At 32.0% G+C, this 14,001-nt stretch overlaps 1 protein-coding gene across 1 annotated transcript; it reads left to right on the forward strand.

The window, feature by feature from the left end:
* Positions 1–8,502: 8,502 nt before the first annotated feature.
* On the forward strand, positions 8,503–13,567 carry LOC124938735 (probable beta-D-xylosidase 2). The gene is made up of 5 exons (XM_047479235.1): positions 8,503–8,893; positions 10,438–10,886; positions 11,762–11,859; positions 11,939–12,718; positions 12,798–13,567. The coding sequence occupies exons 1-5, from the start codon at positions 8,507–8,509 to the stop codon at positions 13,406–13,408; spliced, it is 2,325 nt and encodes a 774-aa protein (XP_047335191.1). The 5' UTR covers positions 8,503–8,506; the 3' UTR covers positions 13,409–13,567.
* The last annotated feature ends 434 nt before the right edge of the window (positions 13,568–14,001 follow it).

The following is a 14,001-nucleotide window of genomic DNA, read 5'->3' on the forward strand; positions in this document are numbered from 1 at the left end:
ATTCAACTTGAGACTATTGAGATGCCTGATTCAGACGAAGAAGTAGAGAAAGTAATCTAGAAAGAATTGGATAGAGAAAGAATTAATGCAGAAAATCTGGGTGAAATAGGAAAAACGCAAAGAACGGCAGCGAAAGCATTGGGTAAAGAAACAGACCCGAGGAAATGGAAGGTCGGTTTTAATTAAAGGGACAACCTGAAAGGGCTTAGAAATCAGATAACGAAATTATTGATACTAGGCAAGAAAGGCCAAATCGTTTTAAGCAAAGAGAAAAAACAATAGTACATAGAGCAGCTCAACCTACATTACCTATAAGACTAGAATCTCCTAAAAAAGAGGAGTACAATACTATTGTGAGTTGGTCTGTTGAAACTTTGAGAGAGCTCTCTAAATGCCCCAAAACTAGAGTCTACTTCAAGAACAATTCTAATTGGAATGTAGACCAGGTCTGGAAAAAAGCTGAAGAGCGGAGTAAAACTCAAGGGAAAGATCAGAAAATATAGCAAAAGTAGAGTAAAGATCAGAAAACAAGGCAAACCCAGAGTAACGAGCAGAATGAACAACGGAAATAGAATGCAGGATAGAAGAACAAAGGGGAAACAAAAGTTGACAATCCAGTTCAAGAAAGGAGAATGATTTTCTTGGGAACATTTAAGCCAAAGGTTGAAATTACTAGTTCCCCGATTGAATTCAAACTACCCCCAAAAAGTTGAAGAAAACTGTGTAAAGTCATGGAAGAATTTCATAGTGGGCAACTTCATCTGAAGAAACAAGGTGCCATTTCAAGTAACAAAAAAAACTAATGGAACAATGGGGGAAAATAGTCTAGAAAAGGTCACATCAAACATTCATGACTTGTACTTTCTCAAATTCAAAGAAGGATCAGATCTCAAAAGTATTCTGATCAACGGGCACACATTTGTTGGGAAAAACTACATGAAACTCGAAAAATGGGCAGAAGGTATGAACCTCTTCAGCAAGCCCAAAGAAACTGCGCAAATCTAGTTCCAATTGCGCAACATCCCTCCTCACATGTATAACCCTGAAGCATTAAGTCACTTTGTGAGCCTATTGGGGAGTCCATTCTACATGGACCCAACTACAGAAAAAGGTGAGCATATGACTTATTCTAGGATGTGCATTGAGATACACTCGAGATCAAATCATCCACACTAGATGACGGTAACGGATAGAAAAGGTGAACCCACAATTATGAGAATCTCATATGAGTGGAGGCCGAGTAGATGCTTTTCCTGTAATACATTTGAATATGTCAGTTACAAGTGCCCAAAATGATTGAAAAAGAATATCGAGAAAAAGATAGAGATAGAAAATAAATAGAAAGAAGAACAAGAAAGGTTGGAAAAGGAAAAGGTTGAGAATGAAAGGCAGAAAGAGGTTACTAAAGAATCAATATTGAGTAAGCAGAATGATCAAAATAAAGAAGGAAATTCAGAACAGGGTTTTAAAGAACAGGGGAAGGAAGATAGAGTGGTAAGAGATTCAGAATCAAAGGCTGAGAATGAAGAGGTAACAAAGAAACTTGAACCAGAAGCAAGAATTAATACCGAAGAGGTTGTGGAAAGGGAAAGTGTGGGAGAAAGCAAGAGAGGGGAAGTGGGTGAAGGAAATGGAAAAGATAAAGAAGCGATAGTTGAATCTGTTGAAACTGTGCAATCTCCAATTCAAAAGAAAGTTAACAAGAGATACACGAAAATCCCAAAACAGCAATGTAAGAAAATTAAAGAAAATACAATTCCTTATAGCACTACTATATGGGAAAAACAGAAAGGAAGAAAAGATAAAGGAAGGGGAAGTAAAGCTGAAACATCTTCTTTTCATTAATGAACTTAATGACATTGAATATTAGAGGGTTAAATGACCCTTTAAAGAGAAGAGAGGTTAGAAGAATTGCATAAATGAATAAAATTACAGTATTTTGAATTATTGAAACAAAAGTCAGACAAAGTCAAATAGAGAATGTTGCCCAGGATTGCTTCAAAGAAGAATGAGAATTTATTTATAACTCTGATGGGTTAAAAGTAGAATCTGGGTAGGATAGGATAAAAGAAGGGTTGAAGTCAAGAAAATTTTGAAAGAAAGCAATTTATTTAACAGAGGTTATCAATCTGGTGACAAGGGTAAAAAATTTCTTTGCGGTATTCTATGCAAACAACTCTAGGACAGAGAGGAAGACACTTTGGAATGATTTGAGAAGAATGATTACGGACGACAAACCATGGGTTATATGAGAGATTTTAACGTTATAAGATTCAGAAATGAAAAAGAGCCTAAGATAGACATAACACAAGACATGTAGGATTTCAATGAATGCATTCGAGACATAAGCTACATTGAACCGTGTTCCTCATGTAATATATTTTCATGGTCAACTTCAAGAGGGGCGGACAACATGAGAAAGAGCATAATTGATAGAGGCCTAGTAAATGAAAAATGGGTGGTGTTTTATCCAAGAAGCCAAATCCAGGTTTTTTAACCAGGTATTTCTGATCACTGTCCTTTGAAATTCTTTTGGGAGAAGGAGAAAAAATATAAAAGACCCTTTAAGTTCTTCAACTTTTGGATAAAATATGAAAATTTAATGAAATCCTTAATAAAACTTGGAACATCAGAATTAATGGAACAAAGATGTTCAGAGTTTGTAAGAAACTAAGATTATTGAAAGGGAAGCTGAATAAGCTAAACTGGAAAAAATATAGTTGGATTTCTAAAAGAGTAGAGGAAGTCAAAACGAAACTGGAGGAAATACAAAAGCAAGGCACTGAGAGTCCCAAGTCTACCTTATAACAGGGAAGAGGAAAAATAGGCTCTTACACAATTTATAAGCCTCTATTCTAAAGAGGAAAGATTTGCTAAGCAAAAATTTAGAGAAAATTGGCTTTCATTAGGAGACAAAAATATTTTTTTCTTCTATAAAAAAATATTCATCAAGGAATTTCAGAAATCAGGTCCTAAGGCTCACAAACTCAAATGGAGATGTTTTACAGGGACAAAAGGTAGTTCATGAGGAAGCAATAAATTTCTACAAAGAGTAGATTGGAACAGAAACGAACATGATAATAGAGGACAACCGAAGATTACTTCAACAGATTATGCAAAGGAAAATTAGTGAAGAAAGTGGTAACCAATTTATTGCAAGAGTCAGTATGGAAGAAGTCAGAAAAGCTGTGTTTTCGATGAAAGAGGATAAAAATCTAAGGCCAGATGGTTTCAATGCGAACTTCTTCAAAGAAAACTGAGAAATATTGGGTAAAGATGTAAGCGAATGGGTTTTGGAATTCTTCCAAAACAGAAAAATGTTGAAGCAATGGAACGTCATAGTGTTGAATTTGATCCTAAGAATTCAATTTCAGGAAAAATTCAGTACTTTCGTCATATTTCATGCTACAATGTTATTTATAAAATTATTTTAAAAATTATTTTGCAACGTTTGAAAATGGTTATTGATAAGCTTGTAGGATTAGAGCAATCAACATTTATTCATAAATGCTCTATTTCCCATAACATCCTACTCATGCAAAGCTTATTGAATGGATATGGCAAGAAAAACATATCGCCACGTGTGGCTTTCAAAATTGACATTAGAAAAGCTTTTGACTCGATCAGATGGGGATCAATCCACGAATTCCTCATTGCTGCAAGTTTTCCAATTATTTTCATTGATTAAATTATACAGTGTGTTTTCACTCCTCACTTTGTTGTGAGCGTGAATGGTATTCATGGAGGCTTTTTCAAGGGTGAAAGAGGAGTAAGGCAAGAAGACCCTATATCTCCTTACATATTCGTCTTAATAATGAAAATTCTTGACTGCAATTTTAAAATGCTTCTGAGAAGTCATCATTTCAAATTTCACCCGTACTGTAAAGAAGAAGCAATAACCCATATATGTTTTGCAGATGATCTATTTTTTGTGGCTTATGCGAATGTTGAATCTGTTAGTATAATCAAAGAAGCTCTAACAATCTTTTCGAGTATTACAGGTTTATACATCAATGAGGACAAAAGTCAGGCTTTCTATGGAGGGGTTAATGAAGAAATGAAAGAAAACATATTCAATATTATGGGAATCAAGGAAGGTGAACTACTAGTGAAATATCTTGGAGTACCCCTATCATCAAAACAACTCCGATATAATCACTTCAGACAACTAGTAGAAAAGGTTAAAAATTTTGTCTTGGGTTGGGCTATGAAAAACTATCTTATATAGGTAGAATCGAGCTCGTTAAAAGAATCATCTTTGGAATTATTGGCTACTTGGCACAATAGATAGTCATCCCAAAGAAAGTAATGGCTAAACTCGATAGAATCATGAGAGATTACATCTGGGGAACATAAGGCAGAGGAGGCAGAGGAGACAAAAAAGTCAAATGGGAGGATGTTTGCACTCCCATAGAAGAATGTAGACTAGGAATAAAAAGTTGTGTTGAATAGAACAAAGCCCTCATCATCATGAGCTTATGGGAGTTGGAGCAAAAAGCGGACTCCTTGTGGGTCAAATTGATGCATACAAGATTTATGAAAGAAGAGTAGAGTATCTGGACACGAATCATCAATGAAAGAATGACATGGTCATTGAAGAATATCCTAAAAACAAGAAAATATATCTTTCAAATGGTGAAAACCACAACTGAAAATGGAAGAGGGGTACTATTCTGGCATGATCCTTGGCTGGAAAATATTCTCATTATATTCAAAGAAGAAATGTAAGGAAATAGAGTTAGTAGAGAATACATCAAGTACTCATTTAGAGACGTTTATGAAGGTAAATGTGATTCACTTTTGAGGCGTATTCCAAAAGGTGATAGAATCCTAAACCTAATGAGGCAAAAGAAACTCAGTGAAAAAAATGATGAAATATTCTGAAAAACAGGAAGCAATGAGAAGTTTATTACAAGAAATGCATAGAAAATGGTTAGAATAAGAGGACAAGAGGTAGATTGGCATAATGTGGTATGGCCTCCAAAGATTATTCTTCGTTACCAATTTATTCTCTGGCTGGTATACTGGAAAAGGTTGACAACAAAAGACAGAATTCGAAAAATACATAAACATTCATGATATCAACTGTGTCCTATGTTTGAGAGTTGAGGAAAGCATAAACAATTTATTTGAGGAATGCTCTTTTGTAATACAAATCTAGAGGATGTAAGCTGCAAACATGAACATCATCAACTTTCTAGGAATATGGGAAAAAATTCAAGAGTGGATGAAGAATAAAGTAAAGGGAAGATTCTTCTATGTAAGTATGTTGAAATATTATTTTGGAGCAATAATCTACAATATCTTGAAAGAAAGAAATTCAAAAACTCACAGTGGAAGAAGTAGAACCGCTGAAGATATTTGGAGAGATATAACTTCAGATGGAAATGCACTCATTCAATTCTGGAAAAAAATCGAAATGAATGAAGAGAATAGAAAGCTCTGTCAGATATTAAATATTTCGTTTGAGAAAGTCACAAGTAGAATAAAAGTAAAAACGTTATAGACGCTAATTTATTGTTGTTATTGTCTGTAATTCAATTATTGTTTCATTGTTAAATTTAGAAATTGTCTAGTTCTAATCTTAAATTTTTTTATTTTTTTCCTCTTTTAGATATATAATTAATAAGAAAGGTTGTGGTTTGTGAACATTAATTTTTTTTTTTTTTAGCTTTGATAATGTTAACTATTTAACGTTTGTTTGTCGGTAGACATTTTGTTTTTTATATATATTGTAATTATTATTTCGGGCGTGTTTATACATTTAGGCTACTCATTTTTGCTTTTCTTATAGTTAAACTTTTTCTTATTTATTTATATATTACAATAAATGTTGTGTTTCTGGAGACGTAATAGGTTGTGTGGGATTTTGTAGTCAAACATAATAATAATAATAAAGTGTCAAATGTTAAGTTAACAGCTCATTTATTAAGATTCATAATAACTATACCTAGAAAATAGAGGATTGATCATATTTGTTTGTAAGACGAAATTAATGTCCCAACTTCCACGGGCCACAGGGACTCAGTCAGATTTTTCTATTACAACATTGGATACGATGCGTTTTTTCAATACGTCAATTCACGACCCCATATTAATTGTGCCTTTATTAATGTTTAGTATTTAGTTTTTTATTATTTCTAAGTTTATTTTTTACTAATACAAAATTTTAAAAATAATATTAAACGATGAAAATAAAATTGTAAGTAACAAAATAATATTTGTTTCCTTATACTTGCTTGTAACATGTTACCCTAGCTATGTAACATTTAGTACTATTTTGATATGCAAGCTTGTATATATATGGGTATTGTTTTAAACCTATTTGATAAAAACATCAAATTAAATTACTATTGATAATGCCTTTTACCAAATACAGAATAACTAATTTTATTTAAAAATCAATTTTAAGACGGTCATGCAGGCTTGTTTATTGTTTGATTATTTGGGATAAAATATAGTTTTTTTTCTTAAAACTCAAACATCATATCAACAATCTAATCAATACTTTTATTCATTTAAATACTAAAATTACTCTCTAATTTTATATCTCTCTAAATCATCATTTTCTCACATAAATCATATCCTCTAAATCAAAGGCTAAATTAGTCTTTAAATTTTAAAAAATAATTTTTTCCTACTTTTTATCTATCAAACAATGATTTTTATGAGAAAAATCAAGTAAAACTCAAAAAAAAATCTTTCCTCAAACAAGTCCGTAATAACTTGTATGAATATGTTTTTTTATATAAATTTTGGAAATAAAAAAAAAAATGACAGGATAGTTTCACAAAATTATAATTTAGGCGGATTCAACTTAATTAATAAATTATATGTATATTAAATGATACATTATGGTCAAATGAATTGAGCTCAATTAAATTTTGAAATATAAAACTCATTTATAAAAAAATATATACATTTATATTCTTAGCTGAATTTCATCTTAAATAATAAAGATATTAATGTTTTTATTTCTTTGTAGTAGATTGATGGTCTATTGTTTTAAATATTACTTGAGCATAAAGAAATTATGAAACAGCTAAGACTAAGACAGTATAGACAAAATTTGGTTTCTACACAAGTTTATGATTTTAAATAATTAATTCCGGGTTAGCAGAATATTCATACTTACTTGTTAAACCGGGATTATAATATAAAAATATATATATATATAATTTCAAAAAAATCCTTTAATCCACCTTTGGATTAATTTGAATAAATAAATACCAAAATAAATCAACAAACCAAGTGCAATAGGTTTATTTATTTATTTTTGTGTTAAATACATAAACAAATAAAAGAATATTATATTAATATTGTGTTTTTGTGTATTTACAGAGAGAAAAAATAAACAGGTTTTAAGTTAGAAATGAGCTAAAATATCTAGTGGAGTCTAAATAAAAAAATAATTAGGAGAAGAGAATTTGGAAGAAAGAATGATGTGATACAATTTGATTTGTCTAAAAAAATAAAATAATTTCTCTCAAATCTCTTTTTTTTCACACTTTTTCATTTTTTCCTAAATGTCATGTTAATCATTATCTAATTTTCTCGTCATATCGATCCTCTTAAAAAATTGAGAAATAATTAGGAAGAGAATTTAAAGGAATTTAGAGGAGAGAACGAAAGAAAATGACGTCGCATAAAAAAATAAAATAATTTATCTATCTTCTCTTTCTTCGTACTTTTTACTTTTTACAACTAATGAGATTATGTCTCCTCTCACCTTTCCGAATTTCCTTCATACTTCGCTCCTCTAAAATAAGTATGGTAGTAGAGCACATGATTGTTGGATTGGATAAAATACAATGGGTGGAAGGATATCTCATCATCTTCATCCAATTAAATTTTTAAAAAATATTTGTTTTCTTTTAAAAATAACTCATGCCTTCCACTTTTTTAATAAAGATTTTTATTAATAACAAATCTTGTGATTGAATTCTTTATTAAAATAATAATGAGTTCACTGGTGAGAAGACAGTGTATTTGTCCAGTAGAGGACATAGATGTCCTCTCTAATTGCTTGAACTGAAAGGTTTGCCTATTTACAATTTTATTATTCAGCCTAGTATTATTAATAATTAATATTCAAATAATTAAAATTCAATAAAAATTAAATAATATAAATTTTAATATTGTGATCAATAATCAAATATTTAAAAAGAAATAAAATTCAATAAAATAAAATAGTTTTGATAAATAAACTAAAATAAAGATGCCAAGTTATGAACTGACTTGACGATGAATATGTTATGAATTATTTTAATATTTAATTTAATTAATAAAACTATTATTTAAAATATTTGAATACTATTCAAATAATCATTTCCACCCAACCAATCAATCATATAACTAATAAATAATAATAATATTTATTTCTAATGAATAAACCAACCATTTGGCAAAATGAAAAAATATGATAGACATGATCCAAACATACCCTTATCCTCAGCTATTAATACTATCTTCTTCCACCTTTCTAATAAACTGATAAGCCCAAAACATGAATTTCTCCACTTTCCTTTTTCTTCTTTTCCTCTCCGTCGCCGGCGCCGGAGCCAGCCGGGAACCATTTGCTTGCAACCCAACCGATCCGGCCACAAAGGGGTTCAAATTTTGCCGGAGTTCGATCCCCATTCCGGATAGAGTAAAGGATCTAATCGGGCGGCTGACATTGCAGGAAAAAGTGAAACTACTTGTGAACAAGGCGGCCGCCGTTCCTCGGCTTGGGATAAGAGGTTACGAATGGTGGTCGGAAGCCCTCCACGGGGTCTCGAATGTGGGTCCAGGCACTAAATTTGGAGGCCAATATCCAGGAGCCACTAGCTTTCCTCAGGTTATCACCACCGCCGCCTCTTTCAACGCCACCCTTTGGGAGGACATCGGACGGGTAACATTTTTACTACTAGTTATTAATTTTTGGGTTCGGTCCTCTTTCGGAGTTCAACTAAGTTCAACTAATGGGTAATCATATAACTAAGAAAACACATTTTAAGTTAACACATAACTCGTAAATACATTTTAGGTTAACACATGACTCGTAAACACATTTTAGATTAACACATAACTCACTTAACCTAATTAGGTTTTAGATTAACACATTATCCTTAAACACACTCATGAGTGGAAGTTATTTATTTTTTTTCTTACTTATTATTTTATTATTTACTAAAAAAGGATTATTTCATGTAAAATAAAATTTGATAAAAAAAAATTAATAATAAAATTTGATAAAAAATGATATAATAAAAAATATTATTTATATGTGATTCAAATAAACTTATTCAAACAAGCTCTTAATACCAAAATTAACCACATGTTAGAGCCCATCCTCTGAGTAAAAATAAACAATACTTCTAAGAACTTGTTTGATATGTAATTATTTGGATTTAATACATATTTTTTTTATACAATTTAAATATGAAATTAAAAAGTATTTTAATAAGAATCTAATTTTGATTTTTTTTTTTATGTAATTTTTGTTTGCTATTATTTTTACTAATCTCATATTCAATTATTAATTTTATATCTTTAAATAAAGATGTGGTAAAAAACTAAAAATCATACAATCAAAGAAGACCCCATACCCCACTATCCAATCCCTTTCTTTACTGAAATTCTTATTTATTTATAATACTTAATGTGATAAAATTGGATGATTTGATGTTTTTTTTAGCTTTTCAAAGTAGTTTTTTATTTTAATAATTTAAACAATGAGTAAATTTAATAATTTATTTTTTATCTAACAAAATTAATTTTTATAAAGAAAAACTAATAAAAATCTGAAATAATAATCCCGTGAAGTATTAGTTACGGTAAAATTATATTACCAAACACTCACGGTAAAAGTAACTCGGTGGGGAATATTTGGGAGTGTCAGTTACTCTATTTATTTTTATATAAGTCAAAAACCTATCCTCTAAAATAAAATAAAATAATGACATAAGGATGTGTTTGATTTTTCTTAAATAGGTCACAAAAATAGATAAATACACCTTATCTAACAAAACCAAAAGTATTATAAAAATTGCATCTCTTATATAAATATTATCTTTTAAATTAAGATTCAAAATAGTTTATTTTTTAAATTATTATCTAAATAAACATTATATTTTATCAAAATAACAAATACAAATTTTCTATCATAAAATTGAACCAATCTTTCAAGTGGGCCATCCTATAATAAAAACAAGCCAAATACATATCAAACAGGTACTAAGATGGGACCCACTTGCCAGCTCATAGCTGCAGATTGCAGTATATGGGCATGTTGGTAATAAGTGTTTATTTCATTTTATTACTATTTATATTGAATTCGCATCTTTATATTATATATAAAATTATCTTGAAGAAAGCTATTTATTATATCTTTATATATCATTTTGTAAATTTTTAGTTAAAATGTTAATTTCTCAATTTCTTTTTGTATTATAGGTAGTGTCCGATGAAGCTAGGGCAATGTACAATGGAGGGATGGCAGGACTAACATTTTGGAGTCCAAATATCAACATTTTTCGTGACCCGAGATGGGGACGAGGCCAAGAAACGCCAGGGGAGGATCCGGTTGTGGCTGGTCGATATGCCTCTAGTTATGTTAGAGGCCTACAGGGCTCGGACGAAAACCGCCTCAAGGTGGCGGCTTGTTGTAAACATTATACTGCCTATGACCTCGATAATTGGAGTGGAGTTGATCGTTTTCACTTTAATGCCAAGGTGAGCAAACAAGACATTGTAGATACATTCGATGTTCCGTTTAGAGAGTGTGTCATGCAAGGAAAGGTGGCGAGCGTTATGTGTTCTTATAATCAAGTCAACGGTGTCCCGACTTGTGCTGATCCGAAGCTCCTTCGTGGCACTATTCGTGGTAGTTGGCATCTCAACGGGTAACTCTTATCTATATTATTTTTTTTCATGATATTTTGTATGTTAAATATTATAGTTAATATTGGTAAAAACTCAACTTACAAATAATAATAAAAAGAAACCTAGTTATTAAATTTTATTCAATAAAAACAATATAAAGGTGCGTGGGTATTAGAAATCCTTCTCTATATAATAAATTATAATTTAAAATATATATATATATATATATTAACATTATTTTATTAATTTAATTTAATTAAAATAATTTATTATTTTACTATCTCCCCTTCTTCCAAATCATCTATTAAAATATTTATTTATTATCAAATATTTTAAATATTAAATAATACTTTTATTCAAAGAATTTTGAATAAATCACTTTGAAAAAACTCAGTTACATCATAGGGGTATAGGGCTTCTTTGATGTTGGTTATTTTTACTGAATTTTAAAAAAACAAATTATTTAGATTTTTAATTAGTTGAATTATCTAATGTCCTCAATATTTAAAATTTATAAAAAAAAAGTAGTAAATGTATTTTAATATTTTGATCATGAATTTAGTGACTTGATTGTTGAAAAAATATAATGTATTGGTTGGATATTAAGTAAAAGATTTCATAAATTTCATTCAAAAAGCTCAAAAAGTTTTGAAAATAGTCCAATTATAATTTGTTCAGAAACAAATAATAAATAATCTAACATAAAAGCCCACTTTATTTTTATTATCAAATTATCTAATCTCAATTGGGATTTATGAATCCCAATGAAAACTGTTTTCTTATGAGAGTATTGATTGAAATTCAAATTCAGAAAACTAAATAACTCAATTATGTTAAACAAATGAATCCAAAGGTTTGTTTCTTTTTCATTATCACTAATGATAATAATTCTCAGTTACATTGTTTCGGACTGTGATTCGGTTGGTGTTTTCTATGAGAACCAACATTACACTTCCACACCAGAAGAAGCAGCTGCGGCCGCCATTAAAGCAGGTTACTTATCAACCTGCAACTGCAATATCCTCAATCTCACTATTACATTTCCTAAATAAAAACCCAATCTTTTTCACAGGTTTGGACCTAGATTGTGGACCATTCCTAGCCATACACACAGAAGAAGCAATAAACAAAGGAATTCTACAAGATACAGACATCAACAACGCCTTATTCAACACAATTACAGTTCAAATGAGACTAGGAATGTTCAATACAGATGAAACAGATCAATTCTATTACACCCGTTTAACTTCAAAAGACGTTTGCACTCCATCTAACCAAGATCTCGCCCTTCAAGCAGCTCGTCAAGGAATCGTCCTCTTAAAAAACAGAGGCAAACCCGGATCAACCCTTCCTTTGTCTCATCGCCGCCACCGCACGGTGGCTGTTATAGGCCCCAACGCCGATGCTACCCTGACAATGATCGGAAACTACGCCGGGTTGGCTTGCGGATATACTAGTCCGTTAAGAGGAATTGAAAGATATGCTAGAGTTGTTTATCGAGAAGGTTGTTCTGGCGGGGTTAGTTGTGTTGACGATTCGTTATTTGATGGTGCGGTTGAGGCTGCCCGTGAGGCTGATGCGACTGTTGTTGTGATGGGTTTGGATCAGTCTGTTGAGGCTGAGTTTAGAGATCGGGTTGGGCTTTTACTTCCTGGGAGACAACAGGAGCTTGTGGAGAAAGTAGGTGGAGTTTGTAAAGGGCCTATGGTTTTGGTCTTGATGAGTGGAGGACCGATTGATGTTTCGTTTGCTGAAGATGATCCTCGTGTGAACGCCATTGTTTGGGCTGGGTATCCTGGTCAAGCTGGTGGAACTGCCATTGCTGATATTCTTTTTGGTGCTCATAATCCTGGTATGTACTTACTTGATTACTTGATTGTTTAAGGTTGGTTTACCTTACCTTGTTCTATGTGTTATGTTTGATATTCTAGAGGGGAAGCTACCAATGACATGGTACCATCAAGACTACTTGTCGAAGCTTCCCATGACAACTATGGATATGAGACCCGACCCGAAGAAAGGTTATCCGGGCAGGACCTATCGTTTCTACGAAGGCCCCGTCGTATATCCCTTTGGTCATGGACTCGGATATTCAGATTTCTCCCACACTATCGTCGAAGCTCCTAGCGTCGTTTCAGTGCCACTTCACGGGCATAGGGGGAATAATTCGACGTATTTTGTCTCGGGCAAGGCGATTCGAGTCACGCACGCTAGATGTGACGGACTTTCCCTCACCATACGAGTCGATGTTAGGAACTTAGGGCACCGGGACGGTGCCCATACGTTGCTGGTATTCTCAACACCTCCGAGTGGTCGGGGGCATTGGGCCCCACGTAGACAACTCGTGGCGTTCGAAAAGGTGCATGTGCCCGGGGGAGGGGAGAGGCGTGTTAACGTAAATATACACTTGTGCAAGTATTTGAGTGTGGTGGATAGGTCGGGAATTAGGAGGATTCCCTTGGGGAAACATAACCTTCATGTTGGAAGCAAAATGCATGTGGTTTCACTTCAAGCGGATACCATAGGGATTGTTAAATCATGAATTTTAATATCTATATTAATCTCCACAAATGATTTGAACATTCTTGAAGTCAAGTTTGAATGGTTCATTTGTTTTCTCTTTTCAAGAAAAATATGATTGAAGCTTATAGATTTGTAATGTGTTTGCATTTTAGTTATAAAGTCTATTTATAGATTTGATGATTAATACAAATCAAAACTCTTAAACATTTAATGGATAAATATTTTACTCATTAATATTGGTACAAGAAATAAGTTAAGTTATTTTCTATTCACGTTTTGTTTAGAAGAAAATGTTTAGGACAATGTCAATATCCGGATAAATACTTTAAAAGCAAACACTAATATCAATCGCTTGAACAGGAAAATGGTTTACTCATCTGGCTCATGACCTAAAGATTGCAGGTTCGAATCATGTCTCCGCCTAATCACTCATCTCCGCGATAGAAGAGCAATGTCTAAGCCTAGAAAGTAAAGAGATCACAAAACCTTTCGTCGCACACCTTCTAATATCGACAACCTAAAAGGTGTACAAGATTAAACTCAAAAAGAAGAAAAGAAAGTAGCTAGGGATGGCAATGGAGCGGTTCGGTTCGGTGAATGACAATATCATCC

This window comes from Impatiens glandulifera, chromosome 5 (assembly GCF_907164915.1).
Source record: "Impatiens glandulifera chromosome 5, dImpGla2.1, whole genome shotgun sequence".
In the NCBI taxonomy this organism is placed as follows: domain Eukaryota; kingdom Viridiplantae; phylum Streptophyta; class Magnoliopsida; order Ericales; family Balsaminaceae; genus Impatiens; species Impatiens glandulifera.

What these genes read in the sequence shown, in the direction of transcription:
- LOC124938735 (XM_047479235.1), top strand. Translation starts at nt 8,507, where the DNA reads ATGAATTTCTCCACTTTCCTTTTTCTTCTTTTCCTCTCCGTCGCCGGC. An exon ending in GGTAGTTGGCATCTCAACGG is followed by an intron (nt 10,887 to 11,761) that starts GTAACTCTTATC and finishes AATAATTCTCAG; the next exon opens with TTACATTGTTTCGGACTGTG. An exon ending in TTTTGGTGCTCATAATCCTG is followed by an intron (nt 12,719 to 12,797) that starts GTATGTACTTAC and finishes TTGATATTCTAG; the next exon opens with AGGGGAAGCTACCAATGACA.